A 24902-nucleotide genomic window follows, 5' to 3' on the forward strand; every position below is an offset into this window, starting at 1 on the left:
AATTTAAACAGGAAGTCTGTCTGACCCCAGTGCAGCTGTTAACAAGCGTAGGATCGGAATCTTAATTCTGTCAAGTGTCAACGCTGCGTTTCCTGCCCTCATTTCTGACTAAATACTCAGCTAGCTAGCTAGCTTGACTTCAGGTCCATCTGCGTTAGTTTCCCGACCCCGAAGGTGTTTTATCGTTTGGTTCGTTACTTTGATCGGGCGCCAAGGGATGGCGTTTTTGGAGAAACAGTCCCCGGGAAGGGTGCTGTTGGATGACACGGTGGCCCTTACAGCACTGATCGAGGCTAGCCAAAATCTACAATCTCACACGGTGAGTCTTGTTCGACCAGGCAAGGGGACAAGCTGAGGAAGTAGTTAGCTAGCTAATTTATCACGGTGAAGGTTAACAAACTTCTATTTATGGTGTCAGACCGTTTTTTTCCCCTCTATAAACCAGTGTCGTTGTTGGTCTCTTAATTAACATTAACGGTTGTTTACCGCTTGTGTACGACGTGTTTGGAAAGTGTTTATCCACCAGTTCGTTGTAAAAACGGCTGCCATCGACTCGTGTGTTGACATTTTTTGACAGTCAGCTGGATAGTTTAGTTCAGCTGCTAACTACTTAGCCATTTTACTCAAGCTAGTTTAGCTCAGCTGCTAACTACTTAGCCATTTTACTCAGCTGCTAACTACTAAGCCATTTTACTCAAGCTAGTTTAGCTCAGCTGCTAACTACTTAGCCATTTTACTCAAGCTAGTTTAGCTCAGCTGCTAACTACTTAGCCATTTTACTCAAGCTAGTTTAGCTCAGCTGCTAACTACTTAGCCATTTTACTCAAGCTAGTTTAGCTCAGCTGCTAACTACTTAGCCATTTTACTCATGCTAGTTTAGCTCAGCTGCTAACTACTTAGCCATTTTACTCAAGCTAGTTTAGCTCAGGGGTGTATTCATTACGGAAATCGCTTACCGTTTTTATTAAGAACCAAACAGAGTGAAACGAGCAAACGTTTAACTCAACCTAACATTTTTTTCCTTTTTTTCTTGTCTTTTTAAACAATGACAGCTGTTTAGTTAGAGCCTAATAAAAATGTAATGTATCGTTTTATGGGGCCTTTTGCTAAATAGTCTGACAGTTTGATGATTGTTCGTGTGTCATTCCAGTTGCCAGAGTTGGGTTTATACAGTCACAGTTGAGTCTTTCACAATAAACACTGCTAAACTGTGGAAATAACTATACTGGTAGACCAAATGCCACATATTGATGATACAATTGTATTGGGTAAAGTCAGGGTGAAATGATAGCCATGTAGGCTACCTTAAGTTAACTAGATAATATGGATTTGAATCAGGGTCGTCGTGCACCCCAAAAATCATTTTTGGGGGCATAAAGTACGTGAGAATGGCTGGGTACTTAAAAGGGCCTCATTAGTAATAAACTCTTATCTACTTTTCCAGAATCAGATTAACTTGTGGATAGCATATATATATATATATATATATATATATATATATATATATATATATATATATATATTTTTATTGATCATTTTTCAAAGACCAATCTAGAGCCATAATCATTGTTTAATCTTTTTCTGCTTATCTTAGTGTACCAAGTGAGCAGAGGAGGCTGGTGGGAAGAGCTATAGGAGGACTGCCGCATTGCAATGGCTGGAATGGAATGTGTCAAACATATGGAAACCACATTTGACACCAGTTCCATTTAATACGAGCCTGTCCTATAGCCCCACCCACCAGCCTCCTCTGCTCTTGAGCTGTCTCTATCCTCCTGACTGGTGTTTTAAAAAATATATATAAACAAACATCTGGATAAAATAAACTTTCTCTTCATCGCTGCTAAAAATCTGGGTAGAATAAACTGTTTCTATGCTTCTCTGTTTAAAATCTGGGTAAAAGATGGAAAGGAATGTGAGTCTTTATTCAGTACATCAAGTTATTGCTTGCTTTTCTAAAGTCTACCAACCTTGCCAGCTAATATAGTTAAGCAAGCTAGCTACTCTGAGTTGATTAGAAACATCTCTGGGCTAGCTAAAGCAATAACTAGATGCTTTAGCAGGCAGGTGCCCTCTATGGGCATGACCTATCTGATATAAATTGAATGTCAAGAAAATGAGACTTGGTTATACACTCGGGTGTCGTTGTTTTAAACTGGGATGTACCACAGTTTGCTGCCAGCCTGACTGTATCAACTTTAGCACATTGAACAATAATGTTTATGTGAGTGGCATATAGCTTAGGCTCAGTGGTGTTTAAGTGGCCTGCAGTAGATTATCCTGGTAAGGTTTAAACCGGACCTTTGGACCCTTGGCTTGTGTTATTCCAGCTACTGTACTACCATGTCACCCAGTCAGACCTTAGTCTGTGTCCCAAATGACACCCTATATAGTACCCTACTTTTGTCCAGGGCCTTATGGGGATCTGGTCAAAAGTAGTGCACTACGTAGGGAATAGGATGCCATTTTGAGACGCATCCACAGTACTACCCTCTCAGGCCTATAGTGTTAGCCTTCAGCTGTAGTGAATGATTTGGGGAACGCTGTTTGAATACTAGGTATCAGAGTAGAAGTGCTGATCTAGGATCAGGTCTCCCCTCTCCATGTAATCTTCTTTGTTATGATCTGAAAGGCAACACTGATCTTAGATCCTGCACGCCTACTGCTCGACGAATATGTCCCTGGTTAACTAAATATATGCAGTGAAACATGCATATTATCATAGAACATTGTGACTGGAGTGAAACGGTTGAAGGATTGCTGACCACTGTGTCCTCTCCTATAGAAACAGCACTACTAGAACAGTCTGCCATGTTCCCGAGAGGCTTTACCTCTTCTAGTATTTCTTGTTCTATGTCGTCTCCTTTTTATCCCTGTCTTCTGTGTTTTTGAGTGTGGGAGTAACTTCATCACGGAGGAATCACATGAGACGGGCGTGACGAGGAGACGACAGCAAGTTGATCTCAGTTAACCATGCCTCACATAAAGCAGGGAAAGTTAGCCCGGATCCTAACACAATCCTTCCGTTTCGTAATGAAGTTTGATGAAGTGAAAAATATTCATAATAATTTCATGATGGATCCAGGCTAGGAGAAAGTAGGCCTTATCAATAATCATTTCTAATAATAATATTTTTCATCGCTGCTAGAAAAGTCGGCCATCAGTTCAGTAAGGCTTTGTCTCCAGGAGGAGCTTTTAGTGAAGGACTGACTGGATCAAGCTTTTAGTGAAGGACTGACTGGATCAAGCTTTTAGTGAAGGACTGACTGGATCAAGCTTTTAGTGAAGGACTGACTGGATCAAGCTTTTAGTGAAGGACTGACTGGATCAAGCTTTTAGTGAAGGACTGACTGGATCAAGCTTTTAGTGAAGGACTGACTGGATCAAGCTTTTAGTGAAGGACTGACTGGATCAAGCTTTTAGTGAACGACTGACTGGATCAAGCTTTTAGTGAAGGACTGACTGGATCAAGCTTTTAGTGAAGGACTGACTTTATGGATGAATTTGCTGTTTGTTTTGGTTGTGTGTTAGATTATTACAATATAAATTAATGGTAAATTAGCTATTGTGTCATTTTGGATTCACTTTTATTGTAAATGAGAATAGAATATGTTTCATAACATGTCTACATTAATGTGGATGCTCTCATGATTACGGATAATCCTGAATGACGTGTGAATAATGATGCTTTAGAAAGTTAGAGACGCACAAATATCATACTACCCCCAACGATGCTAACCTTCCCTGTTATTGTAATGGTGAGAGGTTAGCATGTCTTGGGGGTATGATATAAAATGCTAACCTTCCCTGTTATTGTAATGGTGAGAGGTTAGCATGTCTTGGGGGTATGATATAAAATGCTAACCTCCCCTGTTATTGTAATGGTGAGAGGTTAGCATGTCTTGGGGGTTATGATATAAAATGCTAACCTCCCCTGTTATTGTAATGGTGAGAGGTTAGCATGTCTTGGGGGTATGATATAAAATGCTAACCTCCCCTGTTATTGTAATGGTGAGAGGTTAGCATGTCTTGGGGGTTATGATATAAAATGCTAACCTCCCCTGTTATTGTAATGGTGAGAGGTTAGCATGTCTTGGGGTACGATATAAAATGCTAACCTCCCCTGTTATTGTAATGGTGAGAGGTTAGCATGTCTTGGGGGTATGATATAAAATGCTAACCTCCCTGTTATTGTAATGGTGAGAGGTTAGCATGTCTTGGGGTATGATATAAAATGCTAACCTTCCCTGTTATTGTAATGGTGAGAGGTTAGCATGTCTTGGGGGTATGATATAAAATGCTAACCTCCCCTGTTATTGTAATGGTGAGAGGTTAGCATGTCTACTGTGTATGATATAAAATGCTAACCTCCCCTGTTATTGTAATGGTGAGAGGTTAGCATGTCTTGGGGGTACGATATAAAATGCTAACCTTCCCTGTTATTGAAATGGTGAGAGGTTAGCATGTCTTGGGGGTATGATATAAAATGCTAAACTCCCCTGTTATTGTAATGGTGAGAGGTTAGCATGTCTTGGGGGTATGATATTTGTGCTGGCGTACAGAGCCAAAACAAAAACACGTGTGTCACTGTCCCAGTACTGTTGGAGCTCTGTGTGTGTATATATATATATATACATACAGTTGAAGTCGGAAGTTTACATCCACTTAGGTTGGAGTCATTAAAACTCGTTTTTCAACCACTCCACAAATTTCTTGTTAACAAACTATAGTTTTGCCAAGTCGGTTAGGACATCTACTTTGTGTATGACACAAGTCATTTTTCCAACAATTGTTTATAGACAGATTATTTCACTGTATGACAATTCCAGTGGGTCAGAAGTTTACATACACTAAGTTGACTGTGCCTTTAAACAGCTTGGAAAATTCCAGAAAATGATGACATAGCTTTAGAAGCTTCTGATTGGCTAATTGACATCATTTGAGTCAATTGGAGGTGTACCCGTGGATGTATTTCAAGGCCTACCTTCAAACTCAGTGCCTCTTTGCTTGACATCATGGGAAAATGAAAAGAAATCAGCCAAAACCTCAGAAAAAAAAATTGTAGACCTCCACAAGTCTGGTTCATCCTTAGGAGCAATTTCCAAACACCTGAAGGTAACACGTTCACCTGTACAAACAATAGTACGCAAGTATAAACACCATGGGACCACGCCACCGTCATACCGCTCAGGAAGGAGACGTATTCTGTCTCCTAGAGATGAATGTACTTTGGTGCGAAAAGTGCAAATCAATCCCAGAACAGCAGCAAAGGACCTTGTGAAGATGCTGGAGGACACAGGTACAAAAGTATCTATATCCACAGTAAAACGAGTCCTATATCGACATAACCTGAAAGGCCGCTCAGCAAGGAAAAAGCCACTGCTCCAAAACCGCCATAAAAAATCCAGACTACGGTTTGCAACTGTACATGGGGACAAAGATCGTACTTTTTGGAGAAATGTCCTCCCCCAACTTATTGTGGGAAGCTTGTGGAAGGCTACCTGAAACATTTGACCGAAGTTAAACAATTTAATGGCAATGATACCAAATACTAATTGAGCGTATGTAAACTTCTGACCCACTGGGAATGTGATGAAAGAAATAAAAGCTGAAATAAATCACTCTCTCTACTATTATTCTGACAATTAACATTATTAAAATAAAGTGGTGGACCTAACTGATCTAAAACAAGGAATTTTTTACTAGGATTAAATGTCAGGAATTGTGAAACTGAGTTTAAATGTATTTGGCTACGGTGTATGTACATTTCTGACTTAAAACTATCATATATATATAAAAAAAAATTAAAAAATCTAGGCTTTACATATGAGATGAATAGCTATGATAAGTCCCATCACATGTAATCATATCCCGTCCCTTTTTCATTTCCTGTCCAGGAATACATAATCCGTGTACAGAGGGGTGTTTCTACAGAAAACAGTTGGCAGGTAAATAACAATCTATTTTTAGCCTACTTAAACCTCAACCTTACCTCAACTATCTGCCTCAATTATACTCTTTCTTCTTCAACATAACACATCTTCATGTTGTACTGAAAATAAGATTAGAAATCTATTTTTACCTTTTTTTTAACTGAGCTCTCTCAACCTCAAGAAAGAAGCCTTTCGTTGTTTTTTTTTCCCCCCACAATACAACCTGATTCTTATTGTTGCAGGTCATAAAGCGATACAGCGACTTTGATATGCTGAATAGCAGTTTGTTGGTAAGTACAAAAAGGTCACAAGTGCCTTTTCCCGCACTACATCTGTCTGCGTCCCAAAATGGCACCCTATTCCCTACATAGCTCACTACTTTGGACCAGCACCCTATGGGAATGGGGTGCCATTTGGGAAGCAAACCTTGTGTTTTTATGAACATGATGTGTTCATACTGACTATTCTTTTGGTGGTCGTTACACATCAGGAAGCTGAGGTTTCTGCTGAGGTTTTACAAGCTCATTTCCTGACGATTATTCATTCTGTGAACCCTACATTCCTCTGTGTCAACTCGTTCTTTATCTATCTCATTTTCTCTCCCTCCCACTCATTTTCTCTCCCTCCCACTCATTTTCTCTCTCTCTCCCACTCATTTTCTCTCTCTCCCACTCATTTTCTCTCCCTCCCACTCATTTTCTCTCTCTCTCCCACTCATTTTCTCTCTCTCCCACTCATTTTCTCTCTCTCCCACTCATTTTCTCTCTCTCTCACTCATTTTCTCTCTCTCTCCCACTCATTTTCTCTCTCTCTCACTCATTTTCTCTCTCTCTCTCTCATTTTCTCTCTCTCTCTCACTCATTTTCTCTCTCTCTCCCACTCATTTTCTCTCTCTCTCCCACTCATTTTCTCTCTCTCTCCCACTCATTTTCTCTCTCTCTCCCACCTCTTCCCGCAGGTCTCTGGCGTCAGCCTGCCTCTACCACCTAAGAAGTTGCTAGGTAACATGGACAGGGAGTTCATAGCAGAGAGACAGAGAGGACTACAGGTCTACCTAGACTTTATTACCCAGCATCACATCCTAGCCACCTGTCAACTGGTCAAGAAGTTTCTGGACACCAACAATTACTCTGCCAACTATACAGGTGTGTGAACTGTTAGGGTTGAGGTGTGCGTGTATAACATGGGTGTGATACAGGGTTTTAGGAAAATGTGGTGTTGGACATTAGACCAGCAGCATTTAAACTTATCGTACATTTTGAGAAATGTACCAGACCCATATCCATTTGGGTGTGTAACCTGATTAGGGCCTCCACCCACGGTGCTCAGAATAACACAAATCTAATTTTAGAATATGGTAATTCATATTTTAATAGTACCGGCAAAACCTCAGTCTCAACGTCAACAGTGAAGAGGAAGACTCTGTTGACCTTTTAGGCAGAGTTGCAAATAAAAAGCCATATCTCAGACTGGCCAATAAAAATAAAAGATTAAGATGGGCAAAAGAACACAGACACTGGACAGAGGAACTCTGCCTAGAAGGCCAGCATCCCGGAGTCGCATCTTCACTGTTGACGTTGAGACTGGTGTTTTGTGGGTACTATTTAATGAAGCTGCCAGTTGAGGACTTGTGAGGCGTCTGTTTCTCAAACTAGACACTCTAATGTACTTGTCCTCTTGCTCAGTTGTGCACCGGGGCCTCCCACTACTCTTTCTATTCTGGTTAGAGACAGTTTGTGCTGTTCTGTGAAGGGAGTAGTTCGCAGCGTTGTACCAAATTTTCAGTTTCTTGACAATTTCTCGCATGGACTAGCCATCATTTCTCAGAACAAGAATAGACTGACAAGTTTGAGAAGAAAGTTCTTTGTTTCTGGCCCTTTTTGAGCCTGTAATCGAACCCACAAATGCTGATGCTCCAGATACTCAACTAGTCTAAAAAAGGCCAGTTTTATTGCTTCTTTAATCAGAACAACAGTTTTCAGCTGTGCTAACATAATTGCAAAACGTTTTTCTAATGATCAATTTGCCTTTTTAAATGATAAACTTGGATTAGCTAACACAGTGGTTCTTAAACCCTTTCAGCCTGGGACCCAAATGAGAAATTCTGTTTTCCTGGGACCCAAACAGAGGAAAATATGCAACTATACATAAATATCTGTACATTTCATTGCCGTATGCCTAAAACAAATGCAATATAGACAAAAACAAATAACAATGTAATTAAATATCTATTCATGTTTATTACCCCCTGTTAAAAACACTCTTACATATCTGTCTAGGTTGGGACTGTTGCTGTTAAAATACAATAAATCATTTTCATTCTGAACTGGAGTAAACGAATTGATCACATCACACAGATGAATAACAGAACACACACACACAGGCTTTTTCATAGTTCAAACCTAATTAACCGTACTGATGAAAAAGGATCAGGCTTACTGTACATATTACTGTAGAAATTGTTAAAATAAAGTCTAGGTTGGAACTGTTGCTGTTAAAATACATCTTTTTTATTTTTATTATGAACTGGAATAAAATGATTGCTCAAATCACACAGATGTAGACCAGAAAAAAAACACACACACACACACAGTCCTAATGAGAGCATGTGTATTCTGGGCTCCGTTTTTGACATTGTAACACTGAGGTGATGCTCAGCCTTGAAACTGTTTCTGTACTTGTTTTTTAAAGTATGTCAGAGTTGAGAACCCTGACTCACATGGGTACGTGGTGCCAAACTGGACCAGAACATCTACTGCTTTCTCAGTCAGGCAGGAGACCACTTCCTGTTGTAGATGGAACAACCCAGAACTGTGTGAGTGGGTTCTCAGGCAGGCAGGAGACCACTTCCTGTTGTAGATGGAACAACCCAGAACTGTGTGAGTGGGTTCTCAGTCAGACAGGAGACCACTTCCTGTTGTAGATGGAACAACCCAGAACTGTGTGAGTGGGTTCTCAGTCAGGCAGGAGACCATTTCCTGTTGTAGATGAACAACCCAGAACTCTGTGAGTGGGTTTACCTCAAAAAAGCATCTTGCTTCAATCAGTTTATTCCAGTTAAGAATAACAATTATTATTGTATTTTTAACAGCAACAGTTCCAGCCTAGACTTGTTTTCAACAATCATTTCTACAGTAAGATGTACAGTAGGCCTGGTCATTTCTACAGTAAGATGTACAGTAGGCCTGGTCATTTCTACAGTAAGATGTACAGTAGGCCTGGTCATTTCTACAGTGAGATGTACAGTAGGCCTGGTCACTCCTACAGTGAGATGTACAGTAGGCCTGGTCACTCCTACAGTGAGATGTACAGTAGGCCTGGTCATTTCTACAGTAAGATGTACAGTAGGCCTGGTCATTTCTACAGTAAGATGTACAGTAGGCCTGGTCATTTCTACAGTGAGATGTACAGTAGGCCTGGTCACTCCTACAGTGAGATGTACAGTAGGCCTGGTCACTCCTACAGTGAGATGTACAGTAGGCCTGGTCATTTCTACAGTGAGATGTACAGTAGGCCTGGTCACTCCTACAGTGAGATGTACAGTAGGCCTGGTCACTCCTACAGTGAGATGTACAGTAGGCCTGGTCACTCCTACAGTGAGATGTACAGTAGGCCTGGTCACTTCTACAGTGAGATGTACAGTAGGCCTGGTCACTCCTACAGTGAGATGTACAGTAGGCCTGGTCACTCCTACAGTGAGATGTACAGTAGGCCTGGTCACTCCTACAGTGAGATGTACAGTAGGCCTGGTCACTCCTACAGTGAGATGTACAGTAGGCCTGGTGGACACTTTTCTTTAAAAAACAAGGACATTTCGAAGTGACCCCAAACTTTTGAACGGTAGTGGTATATTTTGAGTTGATGATAAATTGAGTGATTGTTGTTTTATATGGAAGGTTGTTACACTGAGCCTCATCTTCTCCTCTACAGAAATCGCCTTACAGCAGGTGTCCATGTTCTTCAGGTCGGATCCGAAGTGGGAGGTGGTGGAGCCTTTGAAAGACATTGGTAAGTTTTTTTAAATGATTTTATTTTATTTCATCTTTTTATTTAACTAGGCAAGTCAGTTAAGAACAAATTCTTATTTACAATGACGGATAACCAAAAGGAAAAAGTCCTCCTGCGGAGACGGGGACTTGCATACAAATTTAAATATAGGACAAAACGCACATCACGACGAGAGAGACTACATAAACAGACCTAAGACAACACAACATGGTAGCAACAACACAACATGGTAGCAACAACACAACATGGTACAGACAACAGCACAAAGGGCAAGAAGGTAGAGACAATAATACATCACACAAAGCAGCCACAACTGTCAGTAAGAGTCTCCATGATTGAGTCTTTGAATGAAGAGATGGAGATAAAACTGTCCAGTTTGAGTGTTTGTTGCAGCTCGTTCCAGTCGCTAGCTGCATCGAACTGAAAAGAGGAGCGACCCAGGGATGTGTGTGCTTTGGGGACCTTTAACAGAATGTGACTGGCAGAACGGGTGTTGTATGTGGAGGATGAGGGCTGCAGTAGATATCTCAGATAGGGGGGGAGTGAGGCCTAAGAGGGTTTTATAAATAAGCATAAACCAGTGGGTCTTGCGACGGGTAAACAGAGATGACCAGTTTACAAAAGAGTATAGAGTGCAGTGATGTGTCCTATGAGGAGCATTGGTAGCAAATCTGATGGCCGAATGGTAAAGAACATCTAGCCACTCGAGTATGAGACTGTATCATCTGCATATAAATGGATGAGAGAGCTTCCTACTGCCTGAGCTATGTTGTTGATGTAAATTGAGAAGAGCGTTGGGCCTAGGATCGAGCCTTGGGGTTCTCCCTTGGTGACAGGCAGTGGCTGAGACAGCAGATGTTCTGACTTTACACACTGCACTCTTTGACAGAGGTAGTTAGCAAACCAGGCCAAAGACCCCTCAGAGACACCAATACTCCCACAAGAATGGAACGGTCTACCATATCAAAAGCTTTGGCCAAGTCAATAAAAATAGCAGCAATAAGTAATGTAATAACTTAATAATACAGACATGATAGCATTATAATATGTCTGTAATAACATGATAATAGACATAATAGCGTTGTAATAAGGCTGTAATGACATGGTGATAAAGCGCTAAATATCCTATTAAGGCTGTATAGTAACATTGTAGCGATTTTTATAGAATTAAAGATGATTAAGAAGCCTCAGTATTCTTATATCAGGAGTGATTTTATAAAAGTGGCAGGAGATATAAAATGCCCGCTCCTTCCTGGATGTCTGGTGTTTTCTGCTCTCCGCTGCTTCAGGAGGGGGGGGAAAAAAGGGAACGTGTTATTGTCACGTTACTGCTCTATCATGGGAATGACACACCTGATGCTTACTATTAGTATGGGCAGAACGCCTTCAAGTGCTTTTGTAAATAAAGCGAGATGAATTGATTTCATAATTAAGTGGACTAAATCCCCGGGCGCCCGAAGACGTGGATGTCGATTTTAAGGCAGCCCCCCGCCCCTCTCTGGTTCAGAGGGGTTGAGTTAAATGCGAGAGACACATTTCAGTTGAATACATTCAGTTGTACAACTAAGTATCCCCCTCCTTTCCCTCTAAATTGATTGGTTATGCACCAACTCTGTTGACCATGGAACCTACCATTGTGACTCCGATAAAGCTGTAAGTGGATTGTTAATCAGGAAAATGTCATATTAAAATGAACATGTTTTAAATATTTTTTTATTTTTTTTTATAACCTTTCAGGGTGGAGGATACGGAAGAAATATTTCTTAATCAAAAACAAAGAACAACCCAAGGAACGTCAAGTGTTGAGTTGGGTAAGTCTACTGTTGCTATTTGCTGTTTTACTGTTGGTACTTTAATAAATTATTTTAGAACTTCATTGTCATCTTATATCTGCTTTACAATGCGACGGTACAGAGCGGTAGAATCAAAAAGGTGTTTTATCCTGTAGGTACAACTAGTCAGGCGCTGACTGGTTTTCACTTGCTAGCGACAAGACAATTGTCGCTTTTGGTATCGGCATTTATAGTTCTAAACTAATTCTATCCTGTATTGTGTTTCTATCACCTGAAGGTTTTTGGCTGGTAAAGTATGTGTTACGTTTATGTGGTTTTGTTGCTGCACAGGTTGACTTGGGTCCAGATAAATTCCTGTCAGACAAAGATCTTCAGTCGACCATGAAGCTCCTACCCAGCCTCACTGTATGTATACTCGTTAAATAGATTTGTGGATAGCAGATTTCTTCTACCCACTGTCAGTATGTATGTATGTATCATCTAGCTCCTACCAATGCTGTCTGTGGGAATATTCTCTTAAGAGGCCTCACAGTACTGTATTACTGCCTGCCGGGAATTAAACTGCCCGCCCGCCCCAGACTGCCCGCCCGCCCCGCCCCAGACTGCCCGCCCGCCCCGCCCCCAGACTGCCCGCCCGCCCCAGACTGCCCGCCCCGCCCCAGACTGCCCGCCCGCCCCCAGACTGCCCGCCCGCCCCAGACTGCCCGCCCGCCCCAGACTGCCCGCCCGCCCCAGACTGCCCGCCCGCCCCAGACTGCCCGCCCGCCCCAGACTGCCCGCCCGCCCCAGACTGCCCGCCCGCCCCAGACTGCCCGCCCGCCCCCAGACTGCCCGCCCGCCCCAGACTGCCCGCCCGCCCCAGACTGCCCGCCCGCCCCAGACTGCCCGCCCGCCCCAGACTGCCCGCCCGCCCCAGACTGCCCGCCCGCCCCCAGACTGCCCGCCCGCCCCAGACTGCCCGCCCGCCCCCAGACTGCCCGCCCGCCCCAGACTGCCCGCCCGCCCCCAGACTGCCCGCCCGCCCCAGACTGCCCGCCCGCCCGCCCCCAGACTGCCCGCCCGCCCGCCCCAGACTGCCCGCCCGCCCCGCCCCCAGACTGCCCGCCCGCCCGCCCCAGACTGCCCGCCCCGCCCCGCCCCAGACTGACTGCCCGATTCAGCTGATCTGATGTATTCCTTATTTAGATACAATCCTGTTGCCCAGATGTAATATGCTTCCCCACAGGAATGTAACCACTGTACTGCGCCTGCGTTCCAAATGGCACCCTATTCCCTATTTTTATAGTGCACTACTTTTAACCAGGGCCCATAGGGCTGCCTCTTAGTACCTCTACCCTCAGTCGTAGATAACAGTGTCAAAGTGAAAGTTTCCGGCATTTTGCAACCCTAGTCGATAGACTGTTGTGCCCTTTATTGATCTATTGTCACTACTTTGGAGATAAAACAACACTTAGTCTATCTCTATTTACTAAACAAACCTGTTTAATGTATAGGCCTTTTATCTGTTGTTTTGGACAATACTAGGCTGGTATCACAAAAATCAACCAAACTATGATCAGATGATTGTGATCAGATTAATATAAGGGAATATCGAGGTGAAACCAAAAGGAGAACAGTCGTTGATAAAGTCAATCAAAAATCGATCTGGTTTAATTCAAGTTGCAACAAGGAGAGAGAGATCGATCCCCGGTCACCACTATCAGAACTGTTCTGCCAAAAAGGGTAGCTGACCTTCTTAGAGAAAGCCCCGGTAACTACTTTCAGAACAACTGTACGAATTATTATTTAAAAAAATAATAATAAAAATAATAAATGCATGGAATGTCTGCATTCACTACTGTAAGTCGCTCTGGATAAGAGCATCTGCTAAAATGACTAAAAATGTATAAATGTAAATGTTCTGCTAACAAGGCCACTGAATCTTGGAGGAGCCCTAAACAAGGCACAGTGTGGATCTGTACACACTACAATAACACAACTCTTCAGCAAGTCAAAGGTCTGCTTTAGGGGGGACTATAACTCTATCCACACGGGACTAGTGTTACTATAGTCGGTTATGTAAATATTAAATACAGCATATCCGTTTTTTCCAGTGGACGATTCGGACGCGATTTAGTTTTAACCAAACTGCCCCTGTAATATTTTTGACTGTTATGACAGAAGTCGTGAAGCTCTTCTAGGCGTGTCTAGGGACAGTCTAATATTGACCTAATGACCTTCAGTTCACATGTCTAGGGACAGTCTAATAGTGACCTAATGACCTTCAGTTCACATGTCTAGGGACAGTCTAATAGTGACCTAATGACCTTCAGTTCACATGTCTAGGGACAGTCTAATAGTGACCTAATGACCTTCAGTTCACATGTCTAGGGACAGTCTAATAGTGACCTAATGACCTTCAGTTCACATGTCTAGGGACAGTCTAATAGTGACCTAATGACCTTCAGTTCACATGTCTAGGGACAGTCTAATAGTGACCTAATGACCTTCAGTTCACATGTCTAGGGACAGTCTAATAGTGACCTAATGACCTTCAGTTCACATGTCTAGGGACAGTCTAATAGCGACCTAATGACCTTCAGTTCACATGTCTAGGGACAGTCTAATAGTGACCTAATGACCTTCAGTTCACATGTCTAGGGACAGTCTATTAGTGACCTAATGACCTTCAGTTCACATGTCTAGGGACAGTCTAATAGTGACCTAATGACCTTCAGTTCACATGTCTAGGGACAGTCTAATAGTGACCTAATGACCTTCAGTTCACATGTCTAGGGACAGTCTAATATTGACCTAATGACCTTCAGTTCGGAGAAAGTCAGAATAACAATGCATATTAATAAGAACCGTGAACTTTAACCTTCAGACATTTAATTACCTGACCGGATTTGGCAAGTTATCAATTCATTGGCACAATATTGTCCACCTCTTCGTCTTTTAAAAGTACGGCACAAGGAAAGTTGATATGTGACAAAACAGATCGTAACGTACAGAGCACTTTTGTTTTAAACATCAATTTGTTCCCGTGTTCTTACCCAAACTGGGCCCCAGCTCCTGTTGAATTTCGTAAAATCCCTCAAAACACAGGGATGACGATTCACACGGGGGAAGTATTATCAAACGAATCCCCTCAGAGTAGGGGCGTACATTACCTGAGCTCCCCCAGTAAAACGAATCCCTCAGAGTAGGGCGTACATTACCTGAGCTCCCCCAGTAAAACGAATCCCCTCAGAGTAGGGGCGTACATTACCTGAGCTCCCCCAGTAAAACGAATCCCCTCAGAGTAGGGCGTACATTACCTGAGCTCCCCCAGTAAAACGAATCCCCTCAGAGTAGGGCGTACATTACCTGAGCTCCCCCAGTAAAACGATTGAATAGCATGAAGTGTCCATTCTGGCGTCAACCACTATCAACACGCATATCAACATTACATAACATTCACTGTGAAATGGAGTGACCGTCAACATTCCATAACATTCACTGTGAAATGTAGTGACCGATCAACCCTTACAATTCACTGTGAAATGGAGTGGCCGGCGACATTCCATAACATTCACTGTGAAATGGAGTGGCGACATTTCATAACATTCACTGTGAAATGGAGTGGCGGGCGACATTCCATAACATTCACTGTGAAATGGAGTGGCCGGCGACATTCCATAACATTCACTGTGAAATGGAGTGGCCGGCGACATTCCATAACATTCACTGTGAAATGGAGTGGCCGGCGACATTCCATAACATTCACTGTGAAATGGAGTGGCCGCGACATTCCATAACATTCACTGTGAAATGGGGTGGCGGGCGACATTCCATAACATTCACTGTGAAATGGGGTGGCGGGCGACATTCCATAACATTCACTGTGAAATGGGGTGGCGGGCGACATTCCATAACATTCACTGTGAAATGGGGTGGCGGGCGACATTCCATAACATTCACTGTGAAATGGGGTGGCGGCGACATTCCATAACATTCACTGTGAAATGGAGTGGCCGGCGACATTCCATAACATTCACTGTGAAATCACGTGTATTACAGACGGTGACAACATCAGTATGCTAAGCATGGTTACTTACTCCTAATTGAAAATGAAGATATTAATCTTAAATATTCCCATTACACATTTTAATACCTAGTGTGGGGTCAGAATATGGGACAGTAGTTAGTGTGGGCTAGATTACATTTCTATGTAACCACCTGACCAATAGAAAATCATGTACTTTCTCCCTCATAACGTGACCTGTCATACTCTTGACTTTTTCCCCACCCTTACCCTTTCTCAAGCTCTCTCTCTGTAGTTCCCAGAGCAATAGGTCGTAGCCTAAGCGTGAATCCCAAATAGCACCCTATTACCTATGGGCCCTGGCGCAAAGTAGTGCACTATATAGGGAATAGGGAGCCATTTGGGTAAACGTAAGAGAAATAGGGGTTTGGGGAAATAAAATCTCATGACTGCCTGAGCTGAACGCAGTGCAAATACAAAACGTTTTCTGTCTCTCTCCGGTTGCGTCCTTAACGCAACCCTATTCCCTATATAGTGCCCTATTTTTGACCAGAGCCCTATGTCGTGCCCTATGTCGAAAATAGGTTGGCATGTGGGACATCGTCTCTGTCTGTAGCACAACAAAACACAGTTACATTATCCATGCTAAGCATGAGTTTAGTCAGCTGAACATATCATCTCCCCTCCATTCACGCTCCCCTAGTCAACATGAGTTATTGCCAATTAATACGCTAACTCAGGTTTAATACTTCACTGTGTAAGTTTCTGCCTTCGTTCTCAATGGCACCTTTATGGGTTAAAAGTACTGCAATACAGTGGGGTCCCAAATTATTGACACCCTTGATAAAGATTTTAATTACATGTTTTTTAAATGTAACCTTTATTTAACTAGGCAAGTCAGTTAAGAACAAATTCTTATTTACAATGACGGTCCTGCCCCGGCCAAACCCGGACGACGCTGGGCTAATTGTGCTCCGCCCTATGGGACTCCCAATCACGGCCAGATGTGATACAGCCTGGATTCGAACCAGGGTCTGTAGTGACGCCTCTTGCACTGAGATGCACAGTGCCTTAGACCGCTGTGCCACTCGGGAGCTGAGATGAGCACAATTACTGTATAAAAAGAATAATTCAAACACTGAGCTATATTGTATGCTGCCAGAAAAGGGGATAATTGTATTATTTTATACTAGTATAATTTCTCAGAAGGAGATTTTGTTCAGAAGTAATATTATTTTGTTGTTTAAAAATAGGTGTCAAATTATTGGCATCCCTAAATATTCTTATAAATAAAGTAGTCAAAAGTGCCGTATTCCTACAGCGCAACGACTACATCAAGCTTGTGATTCTAGAAAGGTGTTGGATGCATTTGCAGTTTCACCATTACCAATAACATGGGAGTTTAGCATGATCTTTGACCCTCCTAACTTTCTCACTCGTCATTATTCACGACTCATTCAGGATTATTCATAATCGTGGTAGTGTCCACATTAACGAATAACGCTTTTTTAAAGAAATTCTATTCTTATTTACAAAAATACAAATTACAAAATGACACAGTACATTGTTACCATTACATAAAATAATCTGAAAACGCAAAACCAAAACGAACTGCAAAATGCATCCAACATGTTTATAGAATCACAAACTTGATGTAGTCGTTACGTGGTAGGAACATGGCACACAATACTACACTACCGACAACTTTATTTATAATAATATTTAGGGGTGCCAATAATTTTGACGCTCTTTTGAGAGAGAACATTTTTACTTGTTAACATGTCTCGGAGACAGATTTAGTTTATTATTAAATATAATTTCTACATTTTTGGGGCGGATCATACAATATAGCTCAGTTTTAGAATTATTCATTTTATCAGTTATTTTTGCTCATCTTTATCAAGGGTGTCAATAATTTGGGAATCCACTGTACATAGGATGCCTTTTGGGATGCAGACACTCTCCAAATTGAGGCAGACAAAATGGCTGAGTGAGTTGTGTTGTCTAACCGAGGCAGACGGAATGGCTGAGTGTGTTGTGTTGTCTAACTGAGGCAGACGGAATGGCTGAGTGAGTTGTGTTGTCTAACCGAGGCAGACGGAATGGCTGAGTGAGTTGTGTTGTCTAACCGAGGCAGACGGAATGGCTGAGTGAGTTGTGTTGTCTAACTCGAGGCAGACGGAATGGCTGAGTGAGTTGTGTTGTCTAACCGAGGCAGACGGAATGGCTGAGTGAGTTGTGTTGTCTAACCGAGGCAGACGGAATGGCTGAGTGAGTTGTGTTGTCTAACCGAGGCAGACGGAATGGCTGAGTGAGTTGTGTTGTCTAACCGAGGCAGACGGAATGGCTGAGTGAGTTGTGTTGTCTAACCGAGGCAGACGGAATGGCTGAGTGAGTTGTGTTGTCTAACCGAGGCAGACGGAATGGCTGAGTGAGTTGTGTTGTCTAACCGAGGCAGACGGAATGGCTGAGTGAGTTGTGTTGTCTAACCGAGGCAGACGGAATGGCTGAGTGAGTTGTGTTGTCTAACCGAGGCAGACGGAATGGCTGAGTGAGTTGTGTTGTCTAACCGAGGCAGACGGAATGGCTGAGTGAGTTGTGTTGTCTAACCGAGGCAGACGGAATGGCTGAGTGAGTTGTGTTGTCTAACCGAGGCAGACGGAATGGCTGAGTGAGTTGTGTTGTCTAACCGAGGCAGACGGAATGGCTGAGTGAGTTGTGTTGTCTAACCGAGGCAGACGGAATGGCTGAGTGAGTTGTGTTGTCTAACCGAGGCAGACGGAATGGCTGAGTGAGTTGTGTTGTCTAACCGAGGCAGACGGAATGGCTGAGTGAGTTGTGTTGTCTAACCGAGGCAGACGGAATGGCTGAGTGAGTTGTGTTGTCTAACCGAGGCAGACGGAATGGCTGAGTGAGTTGTGTTGTCTAACCGAGGCAGACGGAATGGCTGAGTGAGTTGTGTTGTCTAACCGAGGCAGACGGAATGGCTGAGTGAGTTGTGTTGTCTAACCGAGGCAGACGGAATGGCTGAGTGAGTTGTGTTGTCTAACCGAGGCAGACGGAATGGCTGAGTGAGTTGTGTTGTCTAACCGAGGCAGACGGAATGGCTGAGTGAGTTGTGTTGTTTTTCCTCTCCAGAATCCGTACATCTGCCCGGTGACGTTCGGCCAACACCAGTGAGTTGTCTGCTCTGGTCATCAGGATGTTTAACGAAAAGGGAACTCTGAGGGATCTCATATGTAAGGTAAGGCACTCTGAGGGATCTCGTATGTAAGGTAAGGCACTCTGAGGGATCTCGTATGTAAGGTAAGGCACTCTGAGGGATCTCGTATGTAAGGTAAGGCACTCTGAGGGATCTCGTATGTAAGGTAAGGCACTCTGAGGGATCTCGTATGTAAGGTAAGGCACTCTGAGGGATCTCGTATGTAAGGTAAGGCACTCTGAGGGATCTCGTATGTAAGGTAAGGCACTCTGAGGGATCTCGTATGTAAGGTAAGGCACTCTGAGGGATCTCGTATGTAAGGTAAGGCACTCTGAGGGATCTCGTATGTAAGGTAAGGCACTCTGAGGGATCTCGTATGTAAGGTAAGGCACTCTGAGGGATCTCGTATGTAAGGTAAGGCACTCTGAGGATCTCGTATGTAAGGTAAGGCACTCTGAGGGATCTCGTATGTAAGGTAAGGCACTCTGAGGATCTCGTATGTAAGGTAAGGCACTCTGAGGGATCTCGTATGTAAGGTAAGGCACTCTGAGGGATCTCGTATGTAAGGTAAGGCACTCTGAGGGATCTCGTATGTAAGGTAAGGCACTCTGAGGGATCTCGTATGTAAGGTAAGGCACTCTGAGGGATCTCGTATGTAAGGTAAGGCACTCTGAGGGGATCTCGTATGTAAGGTAAGGCACTCTGAGGGATCTCGTATGTAAGGTAAGGCACTCTGAGGGATCTCGTATGTAAGGTAAGGCACTCTGAGGGATCTCATATGTAAGGTAAGGTCTTGGCCAGGTCGCAATTGTAAATGAGAACTTGTTCTCAACTTGCCTACCTGGTTAAATAAAGGGGAAATAAAACAAAAAAGGTGAAAGGCACCTTGAGGGATCTCGTATGTAAGGTGAAAGGCACTCTGAGGGATCTCGTATGTCAGGTGAAAGGCACTCTGAGGGATCTCGTATGTCAGGTGAAAGGCACTCTGAGGGATCTCGTATGTCAGGTGAAAGGCACCTTGAGGGATCTCGTATGTCAGGTGAAAGGCACTCTGAGGGATCTCGTATGTCAGGTGAAAGGCACCTTGAGGGATCTCGTATGTCAGGTGAAAGGCACTCTGAGGGATCTCGTATGTCAGGTGAAAGGCACTCTGAGGGATCTCGTATGTCAGGTGAAAGGCACTCTGAGGGATCTCGTATGTAAGGTGAAAGGCACTGAGGGATCTCGTATGTCAGGTGAAAGGCACCTTGAGGGGATCTCGTATGTAAGGTGAAAGGCACCTTGAGGGATCCCGTATGTCAGGTAAACATATCATCACGGCTGGGTTGTGTTCATTAGGACACACCATAACAACGAAAACCAAACAAGCGTTTCTTATTGGACAAATTCAACTAATATCTCCCTGTTTTGTGCTTACTGACCATGGTGGTGCTGCTGCTCTCAGGTTGATCTGACCGTGGTGCTGCTGCTGCTCTCAGGTTGATCTGACCGTGGTGGTGCTGCTGCTCTCAGGTTGATCTGACCGTGGTGGTGCTGCTGCTCTCAGGTTGATCTGACCGTGGTGCTGCTGCTCTCAGGTTGATCTGACCGTGGTGCTGCTGCTGCTCTCAGGTTGATCTGACCGTGGTGCTGCTGCTGCTCTCAGGTTGATCTGACCGTGGTGCTGCTGCTGCTCTCAGGTTGATCTGACCGTAGTGCTGCTGCTGCTACTCAGGTTGATCTGACCGTGGTGCTGCTGCTGCTACTCAGGTTGATCTGACCATGGTGGTGCTGCTGCTCTCAGGTTGATCTGACCCTGGTGGTGCTGCTGCTCTCAGGTTGATCTGACCGTGGTGGTGCTGCTGCTCTCAGGTTGATCTGACCGTGGTGGTGCTGCTGCTCTCAGGTTGATCTGACCGTGGTGGTGCTGCTGCTACTCAGGTTGATCTGACCGTGGTGGTGCTGCTGCTCTCAGGTTGATCTGACCGTGGTGGTGCTGCTGCTCTCAGGTTGATCTGACCGTGGTGCTGCTGCTGCTCTCAGGTTGATCTGACCGTGGTGCTGCTGCTGCTCTCAGGTTGATCTGACCGTGGTGCTGCTGCTGCTCTCAGGTTGATCTGACCGTGGTGCTGCTGCTGCTCTCAGGTTGATCTGACCGTGGTGCTGCTGCTGCTCTCAGGTTGATCTGACCGTGGTGCTGCTGCGCTCAGGTTGATCTGACCCCTTCACACTCCTGGGAAATGGCCTATATGGATATGATTCTTACAGAAGAAATATGAAAATCATAACCATGGTAGCAATTGAACGGGAACAATTAGGAGATTATGGGAACATGATTAGACTAAAGGTGAAGACACAACAGTTCTCCTGACACAAGACTGAATCCAAGCATTACACTGCATTTTACATTTACTGTACTTTTCGCCGCATTTTGTTGTTGATGATAATCTGAAAATACTCTGGATATATTTAGTAACATAAGAAGCTATTTTGAGCTTTACGAGCTGTGGCTGTTGAGGAACTAGAGAAAGCACACTTGTAGTTTTGTTCGGAACACAACCCTGTGTCCTCGCCATCACACAATTTACTGTTGTTTACGCAATCCAAAAACAGTCCTTTTTCTAAATACCATATCTGGGTCAGGTGGGCGTCCATTTTAAAAGCTTGTTCTATTGCCAACATGACTAGCTAATACGATATTAGTGTTAGGTTTTTGCAATGAAATTGAGGAGGCAGATTCAATGCTGCAGGACTTATTTATTTATTTATTTTTTAAATATTAATTTAACTATGTTCAAAGAGCCATCCTCCAGGACCCATCAACGTTGACGAATATACAGTACGTCGTCTTTCACAGGCTTTAGGAAATGTGTTGATTTTTTTGGGGGGGGTTTATTTTTATTATGATCCCCATTAGCTGTTGTGAAAGCAGCAGCTAATCTTCCTTTGGATCCACATGAAACATGATATAATACATCATGTTTGTAGACGAGAATAGCTCAAGGACAGAGATGCATATATTTATTTTAAAAAGGCACACGTAGCCTACATATCAATACATACAAACTATCTAGGTCAAATAGGGGAGAGGTGTTGTGAAGTGTTGCTTTATCAGTTAAAAAAAAAACAGGTTTGCTGTTCATTTGAGCTGTAATGGCTCTATATAATACTGTACGCTTTCTTTATTCTGGATTTGGGGACTGTGAAAAGACCCCTGGTGGCATGTCTGGTGGGTTAAGTGTGTGTCAGAGCTGTGTGTAAGTTGACTATGCTGATGTTGTACTCACAATCCGGACATACCCACAACCAAAAACCCTGGATGAACGGAGATATCCGTACCACCGAAGTCTCCCTGCCAAACGAGTTTAACACATTCTGTGCTCCCTTCGAGCTATCGTGGAAGACTGTCGCTGCTCCGGATGACCAGGTGCTTTCGTTTTCCAAAGCTGAACGTGATCCACATAAACTGGACTGCAGTAGAGAGTCTGCAGTTTTATATTCCTAGGGGACTGAGGACTTGACAAAGACCACGACTCTTGTCAAGATGGCGCAACAGCGTCTATACTTTCTAAGGCAGTTGAAGAAATTCGGCATGCCACCCCGGGTCCTCTCGAAATACTACCGCTGCACCATCCAGAGCGTCCTGACCCCGGTTGCATTACGGCCTGGTACGAGAATTGCTTCATCCACGACCGCAAGGCCCTCCCAACGGGTGGTGAAGACAGCCCAGTACATCACTAGGAACGTGATGTAGCTAGCTAGTGCTGTTTAGTTAGTTTGTTCTCGCATCACTTGTCGTGAAGCTGGCGCTGCTCTCCTCACTCACTCAACTAGCTGCACCGCTCCCTGAACACACCTCTCCGGCCCTCCCTCTCTCTCTCGACAACAGCCTGCCTCACTGTCTTTGTGAAATTTTAATGTTAATTTTACATTTTCTATATAAATGCCATGGCGGTCACGATGCAATTTAGAAGGTGCATTACAAACCTGCAACCCGCGACCAATACATTTTCACCCGCAACATTGTTTTTCAAATAGGCCAATATGAATGGAAAGCCGCAGACATGTCAACCCTGCTCGTCACTCTGTGATCAAGGAACGGTTCTCTCCATGAGTGAAGGGGCAGGGCGTGGGAAGCGCCGAAGTTAAGTATCACATTTTAACAAACCACAACATTTGAAATACCGTTATAGAAGGTAAATGGGGGGGGGAACCCAAACCGGTCCTCGTATCAATACCGGTATATTGTCAAATACTGTATACAGCCTAGCTAACTCAACTCCACGATTTGCGTTGAGCGCCGACTGGTGTGGGTGGACTGGACCTGGCGCTATCAAAAACGACTAAAAACTTTATCAAAAAGAACAATGTCGTATGTAATTGCGGGCTATTCTTCTGGGCGCTGAAATTCCAGTTTTTGTACTAACTTTTTACTCATCACATAAGCTGCTGCTACGGTTTATTATCTGTCACTCTATTCCTAGTTATATGTACATATCTACCTCAATTACCTCGTACCCCTGCACATCCACTCAGTACTGGTACTCTGTGTATATAGCCATGTTATCATTGACTCAGTACTGGTACTCCCTGTATATAGCCATGTTATCATTGACTCAGTACTGGTACTCCCTGTGTATATAGCCATGTTATCATTGACTCAGTACTGGTACTCCCTGTGTATATAGCCATGTTATCATTGACTCAGTACTGGTACTCTGTGTATATATCCATGTTATCATTGACTCAGTACTGGTACTCCCTGTATATAGCCATGTTATCAGTACTGGTACTCTGTGTATATAGCCATGTTATCATTGACTCAGTACTGGTACTCCCTGTATATAGCCATGTTATCATTGACTCAGTACTGGTACTCCCTGTGTATATAGCCATGTTATCATTGACTCAGTACTGGTACTCCCTGTGTATATAGCCATGTTATCATTGACTCAGTACTGGTACTCTGTGTATATATCCATGTTATCATTGACTCAGTACTGGTACTCCCTGTATATAGCCATGTTATCAGTACTGGTACTCCCTGTATATAGCCATGTTATCATTGACTCAGTACTGGTACCCTGTGTATATAACCTAGTTATCATTGACTCAGTACTGGTACTCTGTGTATATAGCCAAGTTATCATTACTCAGTACTGGTACTCTGTGTATATAACCTAGTTATCATGGACTCAGTACTGGTACTCTGTGTATATAACCTAGTTATCATTACTCAGTACTGGTACCCTGTGAATATAACCTAGTTATCATTACTCAGTACTGGTACCCTGTGTATATAACCTAGTTATCATTACTCAGTACTGCTACCCTGTGTATATAACCTAGTTATCATGGACTCAGTACTGGTACTCTGTGTATATAACCTAGTTATCATTACTCAGTACTGGTACCCTGTGTATAGAGCCATGTTATCATTGACTCTGTTCACAAGGGCCTGTAAATAAGCATTTCACTGTTTTAGTCCACACCTGTTGTTTAACCAACGTAACAAATCAGATTTTATTTGTCAACTGTACAATCAAACACAGTGATCATAAATGTTGACACTGTAAATTTATAATTTTATAATCGGGTAATGTGAAGTGCACGTTTGGACTCGGGTGTTTTGGCTCGTATGACGTCAAAGCTGTATTTTATTATAATCCTCAACGTCTCATCTTTCAAAATACATGGAGTCCTTTTTAATGTACAGCATGTCCCTCACTCTGACAACACAACATTAGCAAGACCAATCAGCAGGAGGGATGGGGGGGAGCTTCTTGTGATGCGCAGTGCTCAAGTTCAGATCGCCTGTCAGTCAAAACCCATACAGAGCTGTGAAGCACAAAGCCTGACCTCATGTATAGCATGTTACTGTACAGCCTCTGACCTCATCGTATAGCATGTTACTGTACAGCCTCTGACCTCATGTATAGCATGTTACTGTACAGCCTCTGACCTCTGACCTCATGTATAGC

The 24902-nt window shown here is 43.5% G+C and overlaps 1 protein-coding gene across 1 annotated transcript; it reads left to right on the top strand.

The window, feature by feature from the left end:
• The first annotated feature begins 16 nt into the window (after positions 1–16).
• On the top strand, positions 17–19366 carry LOC106590922 (PX domain-containing protein kinase-like protein). Its single transcript, XM_045711236.1, is given in 9 exon segments — positions 17–319; positions 5898–5948; positions 6176–6223; positions 6892–7078; positions 9864–9941; positions 11679–11752; positions 12065–12139; positions 18879–18905; positions 18907–19366. Coding segments are annotated over 9 exon segments (750 nt in total). The 5' UTR covers positions 17–217; the 3' UTR covers positions 19015–19366.
• The last annotated feature ends 5536 nt before the right edge of the window (positions 19367–24902 follow it).

The sequence above is a fragment of the Salmo salar genome, unplaced genomic scaffold, assembly GCF_905237065.1.
Source record: "Salmo salar unplaced genomic scaffold, Ssal_v3.1, whole genome shotgun sequence".
Taxonomy (NCBI): Eukaryota; Metazoa; Chordata; class Actinopteri; order Salmoniformes; family Salmonidae; genus Salmo; species Salmo salar.